The 22,164-nt window shown below is 43.8% G+C and overlaps 1 protein-coding gene across 1 annotated transcript in view; it reads left to right on the forward strand.

The window, feature by feature from the left end:
* The first annotated feature begins 658 nt into the window (after window positions 1–658).
* The window catches only part of kcnj21 (potassium inwardly rectifying channel subfamily J member 21), a 28,809-nt gene continuing 7,303 nt past the window's right edge, over window positions 659–22,164 (forward strand). Inside the window, exons 1-3 of the mRNA XM_066717878.1 lie at window positions 659–2,148; window positions 17,178–17,372; window positions 17,815–18,655. Coding sequence (XP_066573975.1) covers window positions 17,283–17,372; window positions 17,815–18,655 — 931 coding nt within the window. The 5' untranslated portion in view covers window positions 659–2,148; window positions 17,178–17,282. The remainder of the gene's footprint in view (window positions 2,149–17,177; window positions 17,373–17,814; window positions 18,656–22,164) is intronic.

Below are 22,164 nucleotides of genomic sequence, written 5' to 3' on the forward strand. Positions count from 1 at the left end.
TCCGAGCTCCCCCCTTCTAAACCTTGAATGCCGGTAATTGATGCAAACATGCATGGATTTTTCTATCGCATTCTTGTGTCGTCGTCCCCCACATCCTGCTTTTTCTTATAGGCTAATTATGATTCTATTACGAGCCACATCCGCCTCTCAATCAAACGGCCTTGGAGAAGTCGAGGATGGCTCGCCGTTTACAAATGGAGAGACGAGACAAGCAGAACGACGCAAAGCAAAATAGATGTCTGCTTTGCATAGCTGAGAGACATGAACAGATGATAACGTTTCTCAAAACCCCCTTTCCTCAGGAGAAAAGTCTCTCATCGCTCCCACCCCCTGCTACCCAGAGCGACCTAGTGGTTGCCGTTCACCTAGGAGCTCCAGTTTTATATGCCTAACGTACTGTAATTCTGAAACTGTACTTTGTATTGATTCTACCGCTGCACTTTGGTAATGCGTAAATGTAATTAGGTATTGATTTGTATTACTGCACTTTGTAATGCTTTTGTAAACTGCCACCCGCGGATTTAGGGCCCCTGCCAAGCTTAGCAAAAGAAGGATAAGTCGGAGGAGTCAAACTGCCTTTAGTTGCAAATGAGTCCAGATCACAACGCAGATGTAACAGGAACGCGGCTGAGCTGTCGCTGGCAGAGCTCGGAGATGAGCGCCCTGCGGGAGAGCTGAGACACAAAGACGACCGTGCAATATGGTCATATGCTCTCTATATAACATATGTATAAAAACCCTGAACAGTTACTATCCAGCACGGGGGTCGAACCCGTTTGCCGTCGAAGCACGTCTTGTGTCGCTGGTTGAGCACATTGATGAAAGCCGCGCCGGGCGAAGCTGTCACTGGTGATAAGGAGCGGGCTGGACGGCGGCCCTGCACTCCCACTGCTCGGTGATCATTCCGCACAGCTCCCGCTCCCCGCTGCGCAGCCGAGCATCTGCTAATGTGGCCGTGCAGATGAACTGCTGGCATTGAGACCGTGTGCCCGTTTTTCTGGTGTGGGTTTGGAGGTGTAGGGTGGTGTTGGGGGGCTGTGTGTCGCCGGAGACCCTAAGGCACTGTAGGAAAGGGTTTCTAGGGAGTGCGAGAGACCGAGCTCCCAGAGGGGCAATGTGGGATACGCATCTGCCGGGCCGAGCTGCGTGGTGTGGATTGGAGGGGCTGGCAGGGGCAGGGTGATCCGAGAAGTGCCTGGAGCAGAGACTGCAGACATGGCTGGGAAACGCGTGGAATACAAAAGCGTGAGGACACCGGGGGACACCGGGGAGCGACGACAAGGAGATGCAAAGACACGGAGCTGCTGAAGCTGTAAGGCGATAAGGACTGGTTCATTTCAATTACGGTACTGACAAATCAACGCATTCTCTCTCTCTCTCTCTCTCTCTCTCTCTCTCTCTCTCTCTCTCTCACGATGTGTGTCGAGGCAGCAGACAGAGCGTGCAGCACTGATGTTAAGTATTCACGCAGAACAATCGGGACATGTTTTTTTACTCTGTAGGTCTCCCTCTCTCCAGACACAATGCGCTTTTGATGAAACCTTCTTCTGGATGTGGGCAAAAGTCAGTGGAATCGATAGCTGGGCACTTCTGCTGTCGCCTCGGACTCTGGGCAGAAACACGACAGATCCCTGCAGAATTTCACCGCGGTGCCAGCGAAGCTGTTTCCCGCAGCGGAGACCTCATTCGCCGGCAGGCGCAGCGCTGGCGACCCGGTGTAAGGAGGCAGTCCGGGCAACTTTGCCTGGAATTTGAAAAACGTTCAATTTCGTGAACACGCTGATAGTTTTCCAGCCGGTTTTTTTCTTCTTCTTTTTTTTAGTAAACATATCAAACTTAGCAAATACTGAAATTATTATTATGCTATCTTCATTATAAGTATTGAGGAGTAGAAGGACACTAGAGTTAGTAAAAGGGAGATATATTTGCAGTTCTGCTAATTAATAGAGACAGAGCTTTTCTGGGCGAAGTCAAGATCGGGACAGATTGAAGTTGTCGTGAAGGATGTGATGCTCAGTGTGACAATCCCTCCTTCGTGGTGAGACCCCGTGCTGTCCATGCACCGGCTCTGGTGTGTGAGGAGGACCCGGGAAGAAGAGCTCCTCGTCTCCCACCCGTGAGGACCGATCCGCACGCCGCGCACAACGGGTAAGCGAGTCCACCCTGACGCCGGGCGGGTTTTTAAAGACAGTGCTAGCTTTTGCTGGACATGTGTAACTGATTGAGACTCCGAGGGTCTTCCTAACGGTTGCATCGCATATGTGGTCGTGTGTTGTAGGCTAGCCGACACGTTTTGCGGATAATACAAAAGAAACCGTAGCCTCGCATTTTCTCTCAAAACCCCCGTCTAAAAAGTCGGATGAAATGTCCAGGTCGGCGCAGTTCTGTGCATAATGTCTTGTCTAAAGTGAGCCCAGTGCCAGCCGCAACTCTGTAGCACCACAGTGACACAGTGCCCTTGTTTACCTGTTATCCCCTCAATGCAAAACCGGCAGAGACGCGCATGTGTAAATAGCCTACAGATCTCCATTGCTTTTAACACACATGGTTAAATATCCGATGTGGAGATCGTTTTTTTTTTTTGGCTGGGGACAGTATAACAATTATTATTATTATTATTATTATTATTATTATTATTATTATTATTATTATTATTATTATTATTATTATTATTGTAGTAGTAGTAGTAGTAGTAGTAGTAGTAGTAGTAGTAGCCAGGTAACCTTTAGGCAGACTATGACATATTGCATGCTTCATGAGTATACTCTTGGCATCCAGATGCGCCTATAGACAGTCTCAGGATGGACGGAAGCCCACAGACAAGGTGAAGACGAATAAACACCGATGCACTATGGATGCCTCCTGCACGCCTGGACTGGGGTTGTGCAATCAGAGCACGACGCTCGGGGCGCATTAGAGAGTCAATGAGACGCGACAAATTAAAGGCGGCAGGACGGGAAATCACTCGGACTGTATTGTCTCTGCATCATTATAGCTGTGTATACATGTATGAGGATATAACATTGTGACCCTTCTCCTGATGTGTTTTCCCAAGCACACTACCTTAGACCTCTCCTATTCCACCGTCTCCCTTAGCAAGGTATTGCAGGCTACTACACTAGGGTGTAACTTACACCTTTGTGGAAAAACGCCAGAATCAGCTCGAATGTGTCAGTCTGTCGGCGATGGTGCCAGAATTGGTATATCAGAATCAGAATCACGTTTGTCTTGGGGATAATGGCCACAGAAAAACACAACATTAATACACAATGCACGGTCAAATAACAATAAATAAATAATACGTCAAAGCAGCAGCATTTATAGATCCGCTGCTAAGTGAAGGCCTCCCCAAGATATTTCCACTTGTTTCCATGCGCTGTGTCTCTTTTCCAGGTCACGACAGCAATCTTCTCGTTTCATCTTCTCATCTTTCATCTGGTCTTCTTCCAGGGGGTTTTAAAATCTCTCGAGATGCATTCCATAGCATCTGTGTCCTGTTCATCTTGCAACGTGTCCGTTGATCAAGATAAACGGAACTTGTCTTCCAAGTTCAATATCTTGAACACATCTTCAAGTGTTATTGGCAAGAGTTTTGGAGAGGTTGTGTTTCTTTGGCGCACGCCTTTGCTGATCTTGACCTTACAAGTGTCTTGGTGAGGTCTCTCTCTCTCTCTCTCTCTCTCTCTCTCTCTCTCTCTCTCTCTCTCTCTCTCTCTCTCTCTCTCTCTTCTCTCTCTCTCTCTCAATTTTCAATTCAATTCAAGGGTGCACCCGTTTATTGGCATGACAAACAGTTTCGTAGTGTTGCCAAAGCAGTTGATATTATATACATACATTGAAAAATTATAAAAGGTAAGAAAAAGGAGAATATAACACACACACACTCACTCACTCACTCACTCACTCACTCTCACTCTCTATCTCAGTCTTTCTCTCTTTCCACTTGAAGGGAGAGAGAGGCGCGAAGAGGGTGCTGACACATTACATTGTCTGACTGTTAGAAATAATTAATCTTGTCCCTTTCATAATTTTACTCTCTGCTTTCCATAAGTCTTTCCATATTATCGGTTCTATTTTAATAATTAAAAGTCGTATTTCATAACGACGAACAAGCACACACAACAATACATACATTATATATTACAAGTAAAGACTGTGTCTTATGTCTTGCGTCATACAGCAAGCTCTTCATGTCAAGTTAAACTAGTCTATGAATATAAATGTGTGTATGTATGTATATCTCTGTATGTACGTATGCATTTATCTATGTATATATATATATATATATATATATATATATATATATATATATATATATCTATGTATATATATATATATATATATATATATATATATATATATATATATATATATATATATATATATATGTAGCCTATTTATATGTAAAGGGATACAAATAAGCAACAGATTCAATCATTTAAATATAATTCCGCTCACTCAATATCTCACTTAACTAACTCCATTAAAGTGGATTTAAGTCATAAAGCATCAGCGCGTAGCTAAATACAGACGAGTTCAATTATGCCGCAGCTAGACTTTAGCATACTTTATCTATGCAAGCAGTTGGGCCTCAAACTCCGGATGGTTTAACGTGTCGATTCATGCTGGAGACACAGAGACACTGATAATTGACACATTCCCCCGAAACACTGACGGCTTATAAGTAGCAACAGCGTTGGGACTCCAGGGCTTATTTAATTAGAAATGTGATTTTAATTGTATTTATTTATTTGGGATTTTTTTTATTTTTTTTTTGGCGCATATGGGCTAGACAGATGTAATGTTATTACACATTTCTCAAAGGTCGCACAGGAGAAGCCAACCGTGTCTACATTAATTCCGACTATGAAATTACCATACTTATAGGGCGAATGTAAATGCACCTAGATGAGGTGCTGGATGCCATAATCCTCTCTTTCGGGCTGAGGCGTCCTGCGTGACAGAACTCAATTCCCCCGTGTGTTCTTGTAATTCAGCAAATACCGGTCAGCAAATAATGAGCATTTTATAGCGCCTACGTGTCAGTGTTTTTTTTAATCGACTTTCATATCTGCTGCTCTTAATGACATGTATTTAGCCAATAGTGACCCAAATCAAAAAGCGTTAGAAAACTGAGCCCGCTTTCCCGACCTCCTCCTACCTTAATTAACCCCGAACATATAACCTTAGTAGTAGCAGTACGAGTAGTAGACTACTAGTCGTAGGCAGGGGCGTCGCAAGGGGGTAGGCATCCTAGGCAATTGCCTGGGGCCCCGGGCTGAGGGGGGGGGGCCCTAATGGGAACCCCCCCTCTCACGGGAGAAAACTCGCCCCCCCACGGCATCACCGTCAGGAATTATTTTTCCTGGGGCCCCCACATACCCTTGAATCGCATCTGGTCGTAGGTCTATTATTATTATTATTATTATTATTATTTATGTTGATGATGACGACACCGAAATACATGAAATTCATACATGCCTTAGTTTCTGCGGGGCTTTGTTAACAGTGGCGCAAAACCAGAATTAAATGGAGCTCCTCATTTGTTTGATCTTAAGGACACTTGAGAAAGAGAGAGACGGGGGGGGGGGGGTGTAGATCAAGAGAGAGCAGCAGACAGCGAGACCGCAAAAAGTGAGAGAAAAAGTGCAGATCAAAGGAGGTGAAGTAAGTAAGCGCATAATGCACTCTCTATCACAGCACAGCCTGTCGCATGACTGTATGGCCACTCGCCCAGCCCTGTGCAGACACTGTATGCATACCGAGCTACAGGGCTGTGCTTTGCAATGCGGGCTCCGTGACCTTTACAGACACACAAAGCAGGTGCTATTGACTGCGGGAGAGTGCTGGTGTGTGGAAGGGGTGGGGGGTTCCTCTAATCCCTTTGGATGGTATAACCGCCGACAAAATTGAATTGAGCTTTACGAGCCGACAGTGGGAGGTTATAATTAACTAGAAAGGGGACCCTGCCACGCCGCCCGCTTGTATTATATTTATAACCTGAACCGCATTGCGCTGGGAGCGAAAGCAGCGGCGGCCGGCTAATGGAGGCAGTGACCGGGACGCCCGCAGCGCATTCTCCGTCCCACTTGACCGCTGGCTTCCACTGAGCAGAGGCGGGCGGAGGGAGCGCTACTCTCGGTGCACAACAGTGCGTAGATGGGCCTCTGGAGCTCGGGCGAGATTCATTAACCAGCCTGCTTATTTATTGCTGCTAACGAGATACAGTGACTGTCGGGAGAGAGAGTTAACGCGTACCTGTCACCTGCACGTCAATCTCACTATCCAATAATACATAACACGTTTGTTTGTTTTGTTCCTTCATTATTATTATTGCTGCTTTGTTGTTAATTAATAATAATAATAATAATAATAATAATAATAATAATAATAATAATAATAATAATAATAATAGAATGTGGACAAGCCATTTGGGAAAAGGGAAACATAAATCCTATTAAAGTGTTACTGCGGAACATAGGGTGCTTGTACAAAGTGTACTGCAGGGGAATCACTGAGCAGCCTGCCTATTCAAGCCACACTCTTCTAGTAAATGGTGCCCTTTCTACACTGCTTCACTGAAAGTGTTATTAGCACTGCTGTGAAGTGGGAGAAAGGGGATTTGAACCCGCTGTAAAGAGAAATAAGGTTGCTTATGTATTAACTGCTCACCGTTGAGTCCGACCAGAGAGGGAATTCTCTGCAAGACGTGTTTAGTAGTGGGCGTCCTTGCACCCATGTCCTTATTCTGTTGCAACACAACGACCTTCCACCCGTTAATCGGTTGTGGCGGAGGACCAAAGTCGTTTCCTTGAACCGGCCTCTGCAGAATAGCTGAGCAAACGTACTATTGAAATAAACAAGAGACAGCATTAGACTGATTGTTAATTTGGTTTAGCGTTGCTAGTCAATCCCAGACTCTGATCCAGGCATGTCTATGAGCGACCTGAAGAATGAGCTTCAACCTATGCTTGTGCAGTTAGTTTCCAGCTCCACCACTCTTTGAGTAAAGCAGTGCGTCCTTTTTCCTGCCTGGAACCTTTATTTATTATGTTGCACTGTGAGTTGCAAGCAGGCCCGCAGGTTGCATTGGTGAGAGCCTCTAAGGGTTTGCATGTCTCCTAGTCTTAAATGTCTTAATTCCATTGAAAAGCACCATTAAGAAAGAATAACCTTGCTTGATTTTAAAGGTGGCAAGACAAGTTATTTCATATGCTTGTGATTCTGATTGCAGAAGGAGTCTCCCCCCTGTCTTCTGGTTTTGGTTCCAACAGGGCTCTAAATTACTGGTTTGCACATTTTCTTTAATCAACAAATTGCTTAATTGGACCCTTTTCCATTGATTTTTCCATTAATCATTGATTTCCAACTACGCTAGAACAGAAACAGGAAGACAAACAAGCACTGCAGAGCTCACTCACAGGCTACAGCATGGCTTGATAGAGGCCCTTGGCAAACAGTAACAGGAAGAGAAGACGACTGTGTGTGTGTGTGTGTGTGTGTGTGTGTGTGTGTGTGTGTGTGTGTGTATGTGTGTCCGTGTCCATCCTGTGACAGCAGAATGCAGCTTTGAAGCCTGCGAGTTTTGCTACTGCACAGTGATGTGACTGCATCCCCAAGTCCTTGGAGGCTTCCCAACAGGGCTGGAAAGGAGAATAAGTGGCCGCTTTTTATTTTTCCCTTTATGTCTTTGCCAGCCTCTGCCATCCTGAGAAAGTGAAATCCATGTGGTCACAAGGTTTGTCCTGGAGACAGCGAGTAGCAGGGACATTAACAGGACTGTAGGACAGGACACAGAGGGGCAGGGGCATACACAAGACTGTGGGTCAGGACACCAAGGGGCAGGGCGCATACACAGGACTGTATAGGTCAGGAAGTCTACATGCATACAAAGCTGGATTAGAGCATTTGCTATCACCAATTGCCAAAGGCTGATCTTCCCTCTGCGATGCTGCCTAAGGCGATCCAGTTAACATTTACACACCAGGAGAGCAAACAGAGTAAATCCATTTGCATTCATGTTGGGGTGCTGTGTTCCATCTCACAGGGGGCATTGGAAACTATAACTCCGGAGTACAGTGTTCTGTAGGGCAGTTTAGGCTACATCATATCCAAGTTTCTGCCAACCTGCAAATCCCAAAGGTCCAGCTCAACCCCAGGACCAGTTTAATTGTCAGAGGCTATTTTCTACTGCTTATGAATGCTATAGGGTATAAATAAATACAAATGCTATAGTGTTCAGGGTTGTAATCTGGGATTCACTAGAAGGACACAGAATTATTGTGGTCTAGCCCTTTTGTCTCTGCGCCTCTTTCTTTAGGAGGACAGAGTGGAAGTTCCTGGACATACATCAGTCTGTATGGCACTGAACAGGCAGTGCTTCAGTTTCAATAACGTGCCTAGAATACTTTCTCCTTGACTTTTAAATGTAGAGGTTGGCAGTCCAGTGCAGTCAGATAGAAGACGTCAGCTTGATTAGGTGCATGGGGCGTGTCCTCAAAGCTGCGGTCTGTGTGATGTCACTCGCTGCTTCAGAAGAAATGCCAAATCTAGTCCCATCCAGCACGTGGGTCTTCCAGGGGTTGGAGAAACTGCATTTGAAGAGAAATGGAGAGTTGGAAATTTATTACAGGCAATTTAAAGCAATTTAAATGTCCAGATGTAGAGTTAGGGATTAAGACACGTTGAAAGAGGGGCCATAGGACTTTTACTTCAGAAGCTAAACAACTTTAAAGTTGTTTAAAGCTGCACAAGATCATTTGTCTTTTTAAATGCTGCCGGAGGGACTTACGAAATGACTTCCAAACACTGACAGTGCCAGATGTGCCCATTCAGAATATTTTCAAGCTTCTTCCCCCCTAAAATAATGTCTATCAAAAGCACAGACCATTATTCAAGTTTGTCTTGGGGCAGTGGTGTGGAGTAGTGGTCAGGGTTCAATCCCAAGTGGGTAACAATGCTGTTATACCCCTGATTGAGGTACTTCACCTAGTTTGCTCCAGTACAAATAATGTGATATACACTCACCTAAAGGATTATTAGGAACACCTGTTCAATTTCTCATTAATGCAATTATCTAACCAACCAATCACATGGCAGTTGCTTCAATGCATTTAGGGGTGTGGTCCTGGTCAAGACAATCTCCTGAACTCCAAACTGAATGTCTGAATGGGAAAGAAAGGTGATTTAAGCAATTTTGAGCGTGGCATGGTTGTTGGTGCCAGACGGGCCGCTCTGAGTATTTCACAATCTGCTCAGTTACTGGGATTTTCACGCACAACCATTTCTAGGGTTTACAAAGAATGGTGTGAAAAGGGAAAAACATCCAGTATGCGGCAGTCCTGTGGGCGAAAATGCCTTGTTGATGCTAGAGGTCAGAGGAGAATGGGCCGACTGATTCAAGCTGATAGAAAAGCAACTTTGACTGAAATAACCACTCGTTACAACCGAGGTATGCAGCAAAGCATTTGTGAAGCCACAAAACGTACAACCTTGAGGCGGATGGGCTACAACAGCAGAAGACCCCACCGGGTACCACTCATCTCCACTACAAATAGGAAAAAGAGGCTACAATTTGCACAAGCTCACCAAAATTGGACAGTTGAAGACTGGAAAAATGTTGCCTGGTCTGATGAGTCTCGATTTCTGTTGAGACATTCAGATGGTAGAGTCAGAATTTGGCGTAAACAGAATGAGAACATGGATCCATCATGCCTTGTTACCACTGTGAAGGCTGGTGGTGGTGGTGTAATGGTGTGGGGGATGTTTTCTTGGCACACTTTAGGCCTCGTTTAAATGCCATGGCCTACCTGAGCATTGTTTCTGACCATGTCCATCCCTTTATGACCACCATGTACCCATCCTCTGATGGCTACTTCCAGCAGGATAATGCACCATGTCACAAAGGTCGAATCATTTCAAATTGGTTTCTTGAACATGACAATGAGTTCACTGTACTAAACTGGCCCCCACAGTCACCAGATCTCAACCCAATAGAGCATCTTTGGGATGTGGTGGAACGGGAGCTTCGTGCCCTGGATGTGCATCCCACAAATCTCCATCAACTGCAAGATGCTATCCTATCAATATGGGCCAAGATTTCTAAAGAATGCTTTCAGCACCTTGTTGAACCAATGCCACGTAGAATTAAGGCAGTTCTGAAGGTGAAAGGGGGTCAAACACAGTATTAGTATGGTGTTCCTAATAATCCTTTAGGTGAGTGTATATTTGTAACAATTGGAAGTTGGCCTGGATAAAGGTGTCTGTTATGAAAAATAATAATAATACATTTACCGGAGCAATTTTGTGTTATAACATGGTTGACTGTGGATGTACTCTAGCATCACTGAACTTTGCTGAAACCACAGTAAAACCATGTTTAAAGTGTAAAACCCCTCTGGTAAATTAACCAGGATGAACATGCATTAGCGCACTCTCTGAAATGAAGAACGGCAACAATCTTGTGTTGGATGTCCTTTCACAGTGATGATGAACTCACAATTTGATGGAGCTACATTTCTCCCTTTGTCTTCTTCTTAAACACAGCACTCAGGCTATATCCCTGTGGCCCATGGCTTTCACTGTAACTACTGTATATTTCATAACTCCTTCTTTTTTGTTCTTTGCATTTGTGCATAAGCGATCCGCACCTGGAACACCACCTAATGCTGATGCACTTTAGCCTTTTTTATTAAATCCCTAGACCCTCGGGCATCTGCGTCAGTGTTGATGAGCTGAGGGGAAGACAGGCATGCGCTGTAGCAAAGAGACGGTTCCTGCAGCTCCTTTGTTTGATGAATGGCTTTTAATATTCCAGGGCTGGATGGAAGAGCTCTCTGTCTAATGATGAACAGAGATCACTGCGGCTGAGAGCTGCTTATAGTCCGGGCTGAGTACGCAACAAGCGCACAGAATTGTACATTTGCTTTGCTCCTTATTAATGCATTGTCTTTTATTAGCTAGAACACTGTGGATGGTATAAAATCTTCTGTTTGTTTGTTTGTTTGTTTGTTTGTTTTAATATAGCATCATGCCATCATCCTTTCTTGGTCTTAGAGATCCCTGTCAACATGCACTCCTGTGTTAATTCCTTATTTTTTCACCTGTGTTCATAGAAATGTGATGTATCCATTATTTCCCACCAGAAAAAGACAGAGGATGCATATGGCAGACCTCTTTATCCAAGGTGACGTACACAGGTTACAAGAGTGTGTAATCAGTACTGAGTGCTGTATGTCACAACATTATACAGTTCAATGCAGGCACTTGTATGGAGCAGGGAGACTGGGCTGCTGGAGCGTGCGTCACATGGATGGCCAGCAGAAGCAATAAACACTATTTATATATAGAGAGACAGAGAGAGAGAGAGAGAGAGAGAGAGAGAGAGAGAGAGAGAGAGAGAGAAAGAGAGAGAGAGGCCATTATACAAACTCTGAAAGACAGTTACTCGCAATGCATTTAATGATTTCTTTTGTATCGCTTCCCCAAGCTTATCTAGATGCAGGAAGTGTGCTATTCACATAAACTCCTATATCTCTTTCATGTGTTGTTGCTTCTAATTCCATGATTACAGTGGCCACTCAGATTACCTGGAGGTAAAACCGTTCCTTTCACTCAGAATGAAGGCAGCCAGGTACCTCTTCACAGAAATACAGCTGCATTCCCCAAGCTACAGACATGTTTACAAGCGAGAACAACTGCGCCTTGCAATTTGATGAAAAGGATGGTTAAAAATATCCCTTCCCCAGTGTTGTTTCTCCTTTCTTTCTCTCTGTCTCTCTGTCTCTCTCTCTCTCCAGTAAGTGGGCTATTTGCAGAGAAGCACACTCAGACAAGGATGCAGCAAAAACTTACAGATCCGTGCAGCACAAGTATACAGATTCCCACAACTGCACGTGGCAATTTGATCAGACGCATGGATAAAAATACTCCTACCCCCATTACTCCCTCTCTCTCCCCTCTCTGTTCTCTCTCTGTTCACTCAGTGGGCTATTTTGTGATGAGCACCCTCAGATAGAGGTAGGTGTTGAATAGTCTGCAGTGAGGTAATCATCTGTGCTAAATGGCAGTCTGTTCTGTGCGATGGGCTTTTAATCGAACCACTTGACAGAATCAAGCTGCAGAAAGTGAGTCCATTTCTGGTGCTTTTCAAATTATTATTATTTTACTCATTTATTTCTTTTTTTTTACCCAGTGTTTTTCAAGCGATTAATTACAGGGAGGTTGCAAATACAATGTTGAGAATCACAGCCTCCCTAATGGAGTTATTGAAAGAGGTGATTACACTTCATGAAAAAGCTTTTTGCACAATGTTCGAGAGCTTAATTTACTATTCTTGCCCACTGTTTGGACAGCCTGTACCTCAAAGCAGTTTGTTCTCTCTTTTTTTATTCCACTTTACTGCAAAATGTATTCATCCGTCTTTCCTTTCAGTTACTTTTATCTTATACCTCTATGTATCTCTCTATCTAGATCTATCTATCTATCTATCTATCTATCTATCTATCTATCTATCTATCTATCTATCTATCTTTCTCACTATCTATTTTTCTTCCTGTTCCTTGCCTCTTCACAAAATAGCCATCAGGGAGAGAGAGAGAGAGAGAGAGAGAGAGAGAGAGAGAGAGAGAGGGAGAGAGAGCAAGGCTATGCATGGTTTGGACATATGGGCACTAATGTGGGCAATTAGTTATGTACAATAGTCATATCTTGTCGTCCGTAGAGCCCATCATGAACTGTGATGACTCTTACAGCTGTTTGAGGCAGAGGGTGGAGGAACACTGTACAATTCCTCCTTTCTGTACATCCACTGCAGTTTCTAATGCAGTGACAGAAACAGGGACTTGTTGTTCCAGTTAATCCCAAAGGTGCTCTATCTGTGGGTTTGAGGTCAGGAAAAGTAATGTACGTGTGCATGCATGTATGTATTTATGTATGTATGTGTTGTGTGGTCATATTTTAGTTCTAAAGCTGTACAACAACAATTCCTATTTGATAACAGAGTGATCGGTCTCAAATGGATGTTCAGCCGTCATTATGTCATTCCAGTCCTTACAGAACAAGATAAATGCTCTCGATACAGCACGGTTGTCATACAGGCACTGAAACAGTGTGGTTCGAGATTTAGTACATCTTAAAAAGCCTTGCTACGTGCGCTGCGCTTCAACCCCCAGTGATAAATCGCAGTTTGCTTGCTGGTGTTTTGTGCCAACAACACACACATATATATTTATTTTCCTGTTATTTTATTTGATTTATTTTTGATCCGCAGCAACATCTTTTTATCTCTAGGATTACCGGCCTGTCTCTCTCTCCATCTATTAGTATGTCATGCTTGTTTCCGTTGAACATGTCGGAATTCCCAAGAGCCGCCAAAAACCCTACAACCTCAAACGAGGTTCAGAATGGGAAGTACTCTACCCATTAACCAGTCTTACCTTCACGGTACGTGGTAATGAATTATACATCTAGAGAGAGGGAGAGGGAGGAGGGGAAGGGAGAGAGGAGGGTAATCTTGTGTTTATTACTATTTAAAGATGATTTTTTCTGCTCTGTGTGTTGCTGTGCGCTACTCTTGCGCACAGCATAATTTAAACTTGGCCTGGTTATTACACACTTCTTATTAATAATAATGATGATGATAATGGCATGAGAAGGTACAGAAATTACATTGGAAAAGTGTAAAATAAAAATAAAATGCTAGAGAAAATGTATGCGCGCACATGATGAATTGGCATTAATTATTTATTTAATAGGGCATTTTTTATCACTGCTTCCAATCAAAACCTCTATGAGCTCACAAAAGCACTTTAGATATTGAACTAACCATACAGCTGAAAACGTACTTAAAACAATTTCAGAACAAAATAAAATCACCATGTCTAAATGCCAACCATATAAAGCAGGGATGTCAGACTCCAGTCCTGTAGGTCAGACTCCAGTCCTGTGGGGCCACGGTGTCTGTTGGTTTTCGTTCCAATACATTCTAAAAACAGATGTGTTAATTTTAACACAGTGATGTGATCAAATTCGCCAAAGCACAACACAATAATGTGTGGGAATTTGGTGATTTTTAACACAAAGTTGTGTTGTCCTTGAACAAACACAGAATGTGTTCACATTAACACATTAGTTCTAAGAGTGTAGGAGAAATTACTTAATTATTTTCATTATTTAATCAGGTAGACTTATTTAAAACTTCATTATTTTTGGAGCTGATACCTTACAATTTGCTGATGACTCAAAACACCCAACCCAGAACATTTCAGAGTCTGAAGAGAAATGTTAAATTAATCCAGTTAATTGTTTAATGAGTCAAATTAAGGAGCCAAGAGCTGGGCTGGAACGAAACCCAATAGACACTGCAGCCCTGCAGGACTGGAGTTGGACACCCCTGAATAAATAATAGACCATCAGTGTCCTATCTTACAGCAAATTGTCCAGAGAGATGCCCCTGCTGATACCCCAGATGTTTTTATCTCTGTGTATTCCTAAACTAACCTGTCTAAAATGTAGTCAAATTAAATTGAGTTTGTAGTGTGCATTGTCTTGATTCAGTCTTTGAACAACTGAAAGCTGTAAAATTAAACCTGACATTAAATTGTGGTTTTATGGCAACTTATTTTTGAGTGTCGGGTCACAAAACATAACAATGAACATGTATGATATACAAAATAATTTTTGCGTTAAAATAATGTGAGATACAAATGTAAACTTACTGTACCATAATACTGATGACACAATTCCACAGTTCTTGCTTGAGTCTCTCTCTCTCTCTCTCTCTCTCTCTCTCTCTCTCTCTGCGAGCTCTATGGGAGCTTTAACACTTTGATGTGATTAGCAGGAGAACTGACTCGGTTTAAAAAACAACAACACCACAATCTTATTAAGCCAGGGTACCTGCCGTTTTCCCTCCTGCCAACACTGCAATCTCATGATACCCAGGACCGCTTGCGCCCGCTTTTGACTTCCAGCCGCCTGTGCCTCACAGCGTCCTGCAATCTGCTGCCTCGCCGAAAAAGCTGCGGCACACGCACTTACGGATCACTAACTATCACCTGTATTATAATTTTTTCACTGCTACGTCACTTGTGGTGAGACCATTGCCTCCCGTTGTGAGCAGTCTGCCCGTTTGTTTAAGAACCAAATAATATAGTGGTTAATGAACATGTATGATAACAATACAATTAATATCAAAACAAATAACAGTAACAATAGCCTCCCCCATAATAATGGAATAAAAGCAAGTAAAATGCCAAGAAAGGCAATTGGCCAATGTCACACAACATCACTGCAACAAATATGAGCCCGTTCTTTACACCAAGGGTTGTAGGGGTCCGGAACAACCTTTTCCGGCCATGTTCTTGAGATGGTCTCTGTGGCTTCCTGTAAGTTGGCCATGATACTCAATACTAATATTTTCAGCTTCAATAAGCGATGTGTGCAGTGATGGACAGTGACAGCAGCACCCGGTGTGCAGAGGCTCCCGGCTCGGCGAGGCACGCTGAGAGTGCTGTGGGTCCCAGGTGCGGGGCTCCGCCAAGCGAAAACACAAAGCCGCAGTGACTGGGGACACAAAGCGCCGGAGCTGGGGGGCTTTTAACCTAGAGCAAATAAAAATACAAAAATAGAGAAACTCTAGGCACTCTGAGGAATGACAACGAGTTGTAGTCGAGCGGGAGTGAAGTGAAGCAGATAGAGGGGTCACCTCACCGTGGAGAATTGGGAATGAAAAAAGCAGTTTGATTGAACATATTCTTATATTTAGACAGACACCATCAAGGTATCTATCTGTAGATCTGTCTAATGATTTGTCTCCTGGTTGTCACTACACTTTACATTCATTAGTTGAACTTTCTGTTGCACGGCGTGGCTTGCCCCCCTGTTTTACATCACCCATCATCATCATGACAAAATCCAACAGAGTCCGGTCTTGGGCTGAGGTGTTGACACACTGCTGCTAATATAATTAGTCTGAAATACTAGAGACATGCTTTACCAGCAGCTGCCCTCGGGAAGAGCCTCTGCTATGATACATGAGCAATTTGACAGGTGTGGTGTTGATTTGAGTAACATTGCATTGATCGATAATATACAAATTAAGCGTTGTATGGATTTGTTTGTCTTTACACAAGGGGGTAGATGTCATAAGGAAAGTTAAAACACTGGACAATTTCCCGGATTATAATGTATAATATATAGGTCTATATATTATACAACATCCTGTAATTGCTAACATTGGCACTCTAGGTCTAGCTTGAACCAATCAATACATGGGTAAATTAAGTCTGTGTCCTATGGGATAGCACCTGGGTCAGACCCTGCACTGACTGCAACAGCTAAGAGATTGGTACATGTCAAGTCCCCGCCAGTTTCCAGGCTCCCTCAGCTTAAATTGAGACAGATGGTGTCGATAGCAGATCCCTATAGTTGACCCGGGTAATTGTCCGACCTGTCATGTCTCGATATGAGATAATAATTTGTGTGCAAGCGACTGTTAAAATGGATCCAAGAGGGCGGTACCGAAGAGGATGGATTGTTTTTCTCCAATAATACAATTACTTGTATGACACATCCGGGATGGTTTGTATTCAAACAGCGACCCGTTATACAACGAAGTTCCCCTAAACTGGAGGTAGGTTTCTGTTATCGTGTTATGTCCTGCAAATCAAACCAAGCTTGTCAACCTTGTCAATACTACATGCACACATCTTTATTATGCCTTTTGAATATAGGCTTTCATTATTTAGTAATTATCCATAACCTGGTTGGAAATATGAAGATAATTAGACAAGTTAATCAAGTAGGGAACACAGTAAGAGGCAGCTGGGTCTTGACACCTCACAAATTCCAGAGACTTGGAAAGAAAAGATCTATATATAACATTAGTGTACAATGTAATAAAGACTGGCAATTAGTTATATGAATAGCTACTTATATGTGCTCCCCATTAAACTGAGAATTTCTCATCTACACCTCCGAACGCTTAGCATTATTTCATATTGATGTGTTGGTAAAAATTTTTGGAAAAACCCAATTCCCAAGTAGACCTATCTTTGTAGCAACAAAAATGAAAATAATAAAATAAAAACATATCTAAATCTGTGCTTGGTTGCATATAAAAAGTTCAGTTCAGTTCTTCTGCTCTAATTTTCTTAACCTTCTTCCTTATTTCCTAGAGGGCCTCTCCTTCCCAAAGCCCCCCCAGCCCCAGCTGTGTGTCCCCAGGTCGGGGTGCTCTACTAGGGGAGAGGCTGACAACTGTGGCCCCAGGATCCTAGGACATGAGCAACTACAAAGGCTGCATGGGGCAAGACGTGGAGAACCAGGGCAAAAAGCTGCCTAGTCAGCGATGGGATGCCCCGAAAGAAAAGGTTATACACCCCAGCTCTTTCCTCTCCTGTCTGTCTGTACCTTTCTTATGATTGCCTTACTGTAGTTTCCCAACAAAAGGCCGAAGAAAAAGCCTATGGTAGGTTTTTGCCAACACCAAATGCACGACACCAGGCAGAGTAGGCAGGGCCCAGAGAGGGGGACTGGCAGCCAGTAAGGTTTTATGGGATTGAAATGGAAAAACTGGGATTAGTAGGTGTCACCTTGGTGAATAAGGGAGGGGGAAGGGGTGGGACACACAATGTGAAAAGTGAAGAACATTGCATCTGCATCTCATGCCAAATCTGCCGGGTGTGCTTACCTCCCGAGATGTTACAAGCTCGGGCTCCGCAACATAGAGGCCATTATTGAATCTCAGTTTGTGTGGAAGAGTAACGTTAACAGGCAATCGATTTTACACAAACCCCACCCCCCCTGTTCCAGGTGCCGACCAACCGGACGCTGGTGGTGGCAGCGGAGGAGCTGAAGAAGCGGCGACAGCGCTACGTGGAGAAGGATGGCAAGTGCAACGTTCACCACGGCAACGTTAGAGAGACCTACCGCTACCTAAGCGATATCTTTACCACCCTGGTGGACCTCAAGTGGCGCTTTAACCTGCTGGTATTCACCATGGTCTACACCACCACCTGGATCTTCTTCGGCTTCATCTGGTGGCTCATCGCCTACATCCGGGGTGACCTGGAGCACACAGATGACCGAGACTGGATCCCCTGCGTCAACAACCTCAACGGCTTTGTCTCGGCCTTCCTGTTCTCCATCGAGACTGAGACCACTATCGGTTACGGTTACCGGGTTATCACGGACAAGTGCCCAGAGGGGATCATTCTCCTGCTGGTCCAAGCCATCCTGGGCTCCATCGTCAATGCCTTCATGGTGGGCTGCATGTTCGTGAAGATCTCCCAGCCCAAGAAGAGGGCTGAGACACTCATGTTCTCCCACAAGGCTGTAATCTCCCTGAGGGACGGGAAGCTGTGCCTGATGTTCCGGGTGGGCGACCTCCGGAACTCACACATTGTGGAGGCCTCCATCCGGGCCAAGCTCATCCGGTCCAAGCAGACCAAGGAAGGCGAGTTCATCCCCCTCAACCAAACCGACATCAATGTGGGCTTCGACACAGGTGACGACCGGCTCTTCCTCGTCTCGCCGCTCATCATCTCGCACGAGTTCAACGAGCACAGCCCCTTCTGGGAGATCTCGCAGGCCCAGCTGAGCAAGGAGGAGTTTGAGATCGTGGTCATCTTGGAAGGCATGGTGGAAGCCACGGGTAAGGCCAATGGCAAACGCTCCCCCTCTGCTGTCTGTTTTATCTAGGCAATTATCCATTTACTTCATTCAGGTATTTGTCACAGTGACAGCGTGGCCAAGGTATTTCAGGGTTGGCGATTTAAAGAGATGCTGAGAGAACCTGCAGGACTATGTCTCTCTCCAGGGACAGGGTTGCCTCCCTTCTCCACTGTGCTCTCACACTACCCCCTCATTATTTTGCTGGTGTTGGGGTCCAATAAAGCAATGTAATATATTGAGGGCCATGATATATAGCGAGACACAAAGGAAAACAAAGTCACAGACTGTACCACCGACCGTTTTATTACCTCAGAAAATACAAACAAAGCAGCAATACCTCTAGAAACACAGAAAGAACTAGGAGGCTAACACAGCGCATAGAGTAACTGTAATACTGTACTGCATCTTTCTATGTGGTGCACCATTGCTTTACAAACAAGAATGTGTCATCACTATATACGGTAGAGTAATGCAAATGGTAAAAGGTTCCACAAAGTGCACAGATACAAGCAAAGGAAAGGTAGAGCAAAATAATCAGAGACCACAATGACAATAGCGTCCATAAAAGTGTGTGTGTGTGAGAAAGTGTCTGTGTGTGTGAGAGTGAGAGTGTCTGTGTGTGAGAGAGTGAGTGTGTGTGTGGGACAGTGAGAGTGCCTGTGTGTGAGAGAGTGAGAGTGTCTGTGTGTGAGAGACTGAGTGTGTGTGTGGGACAGTGAGAGTGCCTGTGTGTGAGAGAGTGAGAGTGTCTGTGTGTGAGAGAGTGCCTGTGTGTGAGAGAGTGAGTGTGTGTGTGGGACAGTGAGAGTGACTGTGTGTGAGAGAGTGAGAGTGTCTGTGTGTGAGAGAGTGCCTGTGTGTGAGAGAGTGAGTGTGTGTGTGGGACAGTGAGAGTGCCTGTGTGTGAGAGAGTGAGAGTGTCTGTGTGTGAGAGAGTGAGTGTGTGTGTGGGACAGTGAGAGTGCCTGTGTGTGAGAGAGTGAGAGTGTCTGTGTGTATGATTGATCTTTTATTTTCTCTGCAAGATGGATTTGGCAAGTAAGGCTGTTGGAAGTTGGCTATTCCAATGGGAAGCATTGTAAAGATGAGGAGATAATTGGTCACTGTAAATTAAATTATGGGTGAATTATGACCTAATCTCCCTTTGCTCTCTAGCAAATGGCAAACACTCTACAGGGTATTGGAAAACATAAGCAAGTCAGTTATTTATGTATCTGTTTGTTTGTTTGTTTTATTTGCTTTATTTATTTTTTTGATTTATTCTCCAATTTAAGATCTTCTTATTGTTGTGGTTGTTGTTGAAAAAAATATTAGCAAATTATGCCGATCACTTTGTAGTAAGAAGCCAGAAATGAGTCAGACACATCATAGACCGCACTGTCAGGGGGACACGCATTCCAGTGAACCAAGTCGGTTTCGTGGCTATCCAGACATTGGCTTCTTGATAAACAGATAGTGGAGGGAAGTGTGGTGCCTCTGCAGGGGTGCGTTTCTGTGTGGCTTCCTGGTATTCAGTAGCCTCCATCTAGGGCTTGCCAACACAAGTCGACGGGAATACATCCAAAATTAAAATGTTTCACACAACCCTGCTAAGGGCTACAAGAGTAAAGATCGTCTTTTGACTCATTCTGACTCATCTTCTGATGCAGTTATGCTAATAGTGGGTTGAATGTTGCACAGAACTTCAGCAAGGGAAAAATGCAGTTGGGCTTTCTAGAGTGAGGATGGGTTTTTCATGGTTTTGCTACTTTTCTGCCGAAACCCATAATGAATCTCTCCATTCTTCCTGCTTCTTTCTCTGACTGGTTGTGTTCTGTTATGTTCAGTGCTCAGTTTCTTGGATGTTTTTTGTGTGTATGTTGTTTCAATTATTGAGGTCTTAAAATCAGCATATGGAAAAACTTCTCAAAGGCACTTAACAGGATGTGGGTAGGGGAGATAATCAAAGGTGCACTAGGGTGAAACAAAGCACACAGGGGTCGGACCCCAGTCCTGGAGGGCCACAGTGTCTGCTGGTTTCTGTGCTAACCGGAGCTCTCAATTAATCAATTAATGGGATTATATCCTCATGTAGGCTTATCAAAGACTTTCACATTTTAGTCTTACAGCTGAATTATTTTAATGTGTTAATTACTCAAAATAATGTCCCCACAAAACATTGTCACCTCAGAGTCCGGAGAGAAGGGTGACCCAGTTCATTGGTTAAATTAGGCCAATTAAGGAGTCCAGCAAAAACCTTACAAATCCCATTTTGAGCTGTTTTTTAATGCATTTGTGTGTTTTTAGTGTAGTGCAACTGGATACTCAGAAAGGGAGGAGTACTCTGATAACGCAGATGGCATGAATGCCTTTCTATAAACACACTTCTCATCTGCACTCCAAGTCATGTTTCTGAATTAGCGCAGACTGACGTGGGGTAGCAAGTGGATGTAATGAATTTGCCTAGCGGCTTTTAGGCGGTATTCATGTCCTAATCCCCCACATTATGTGTATTAGCACTGAAGAACTGACACTATTGATTTGCCGTAAGAGCCTGTCTCCGGAGACGCTAATGGACCAGGCTAATCAATGGCATTCGTGTTGTACTTTACACCACTGGATATGAGGTGCTCTCCTCTTATTTATCGCATGCTGTGCGTATGTATGGGCTAGGCTAGATGAGCTCAGTCGTTCAATATGTCGTCCTAATAAAATACCCAACTTGTCAGGGGTAATTTGTTTCTGCTGGGTCGTTAAATTGGACGAGTTAACATGGTGATTTGTAAATGTTTTGTTGCCCCACTATATATATATATATATATATATATATACACTACCTTTCAAAAGTTTGGGGTCACTTGTCCTTGTTTTCGAAAGAAAAGCAATTTTTTTGTCTATTAAAATAACATCAAATTGATCAGAAATACAGTGTAGACATTGTTAATGTTGTAAATGACTGTTGTAGCTGGAAACGGCTGATTTGTAATGGAATATCTACATAGGCGTACAGAGGCCCATTATCAGCAACCATCAGTCCTGTGTTCCAATGGCACGTTGTTTTTGCTAATCCAAGTTTATCATTTTAAAAGGCTAATTGATCATTAGAAAACCCTTTTGCAATTATGTTAGCACAGCTAAAAACTGTTGTGCTGATTAAAGAAGCAATAAAACTGGCCTTCTTGACTACTTGAGTAGCTGGAGCATCAGCAATTGTGGGTTCAATTACAGGTTAAAAATGGCCAGAAACAAAGAACTTTCTTCTGAAACTCGTCAGTCTATTCTTGTTCTGAGAAATGAAGACTATTCCATGCGATAAATTGCCAAGAATCTGCAGATCTCGTACAACGCTGTTTACTACTCCCTTCACAGAACAGCGCAAACTGGCTCTAACCAGAACAGAAAGAGGAGTGGGAGGCCCCGGCGCACAAATGAGCAAGAGGACAAAAACATTAGTGTCTAGTTTAAGAAACAGACGCCTCATAGGTCCTCAACTGGCAGCTTCATTAAATA

This window comes from Amia ocellicauda, chromosome 12 (genome assembly GCF_036373705.1).
Source record: "Amia ocellicauda isolate fAmiCal2 chromosome 12, fAmiCal2.hap1, whole genome shotgun sequence".
NCBI lineage: Eukaryota > Metazoa > Chordata > Actinopteri > Amiiformes > Amiidae > Amia > Amia ocellicauda.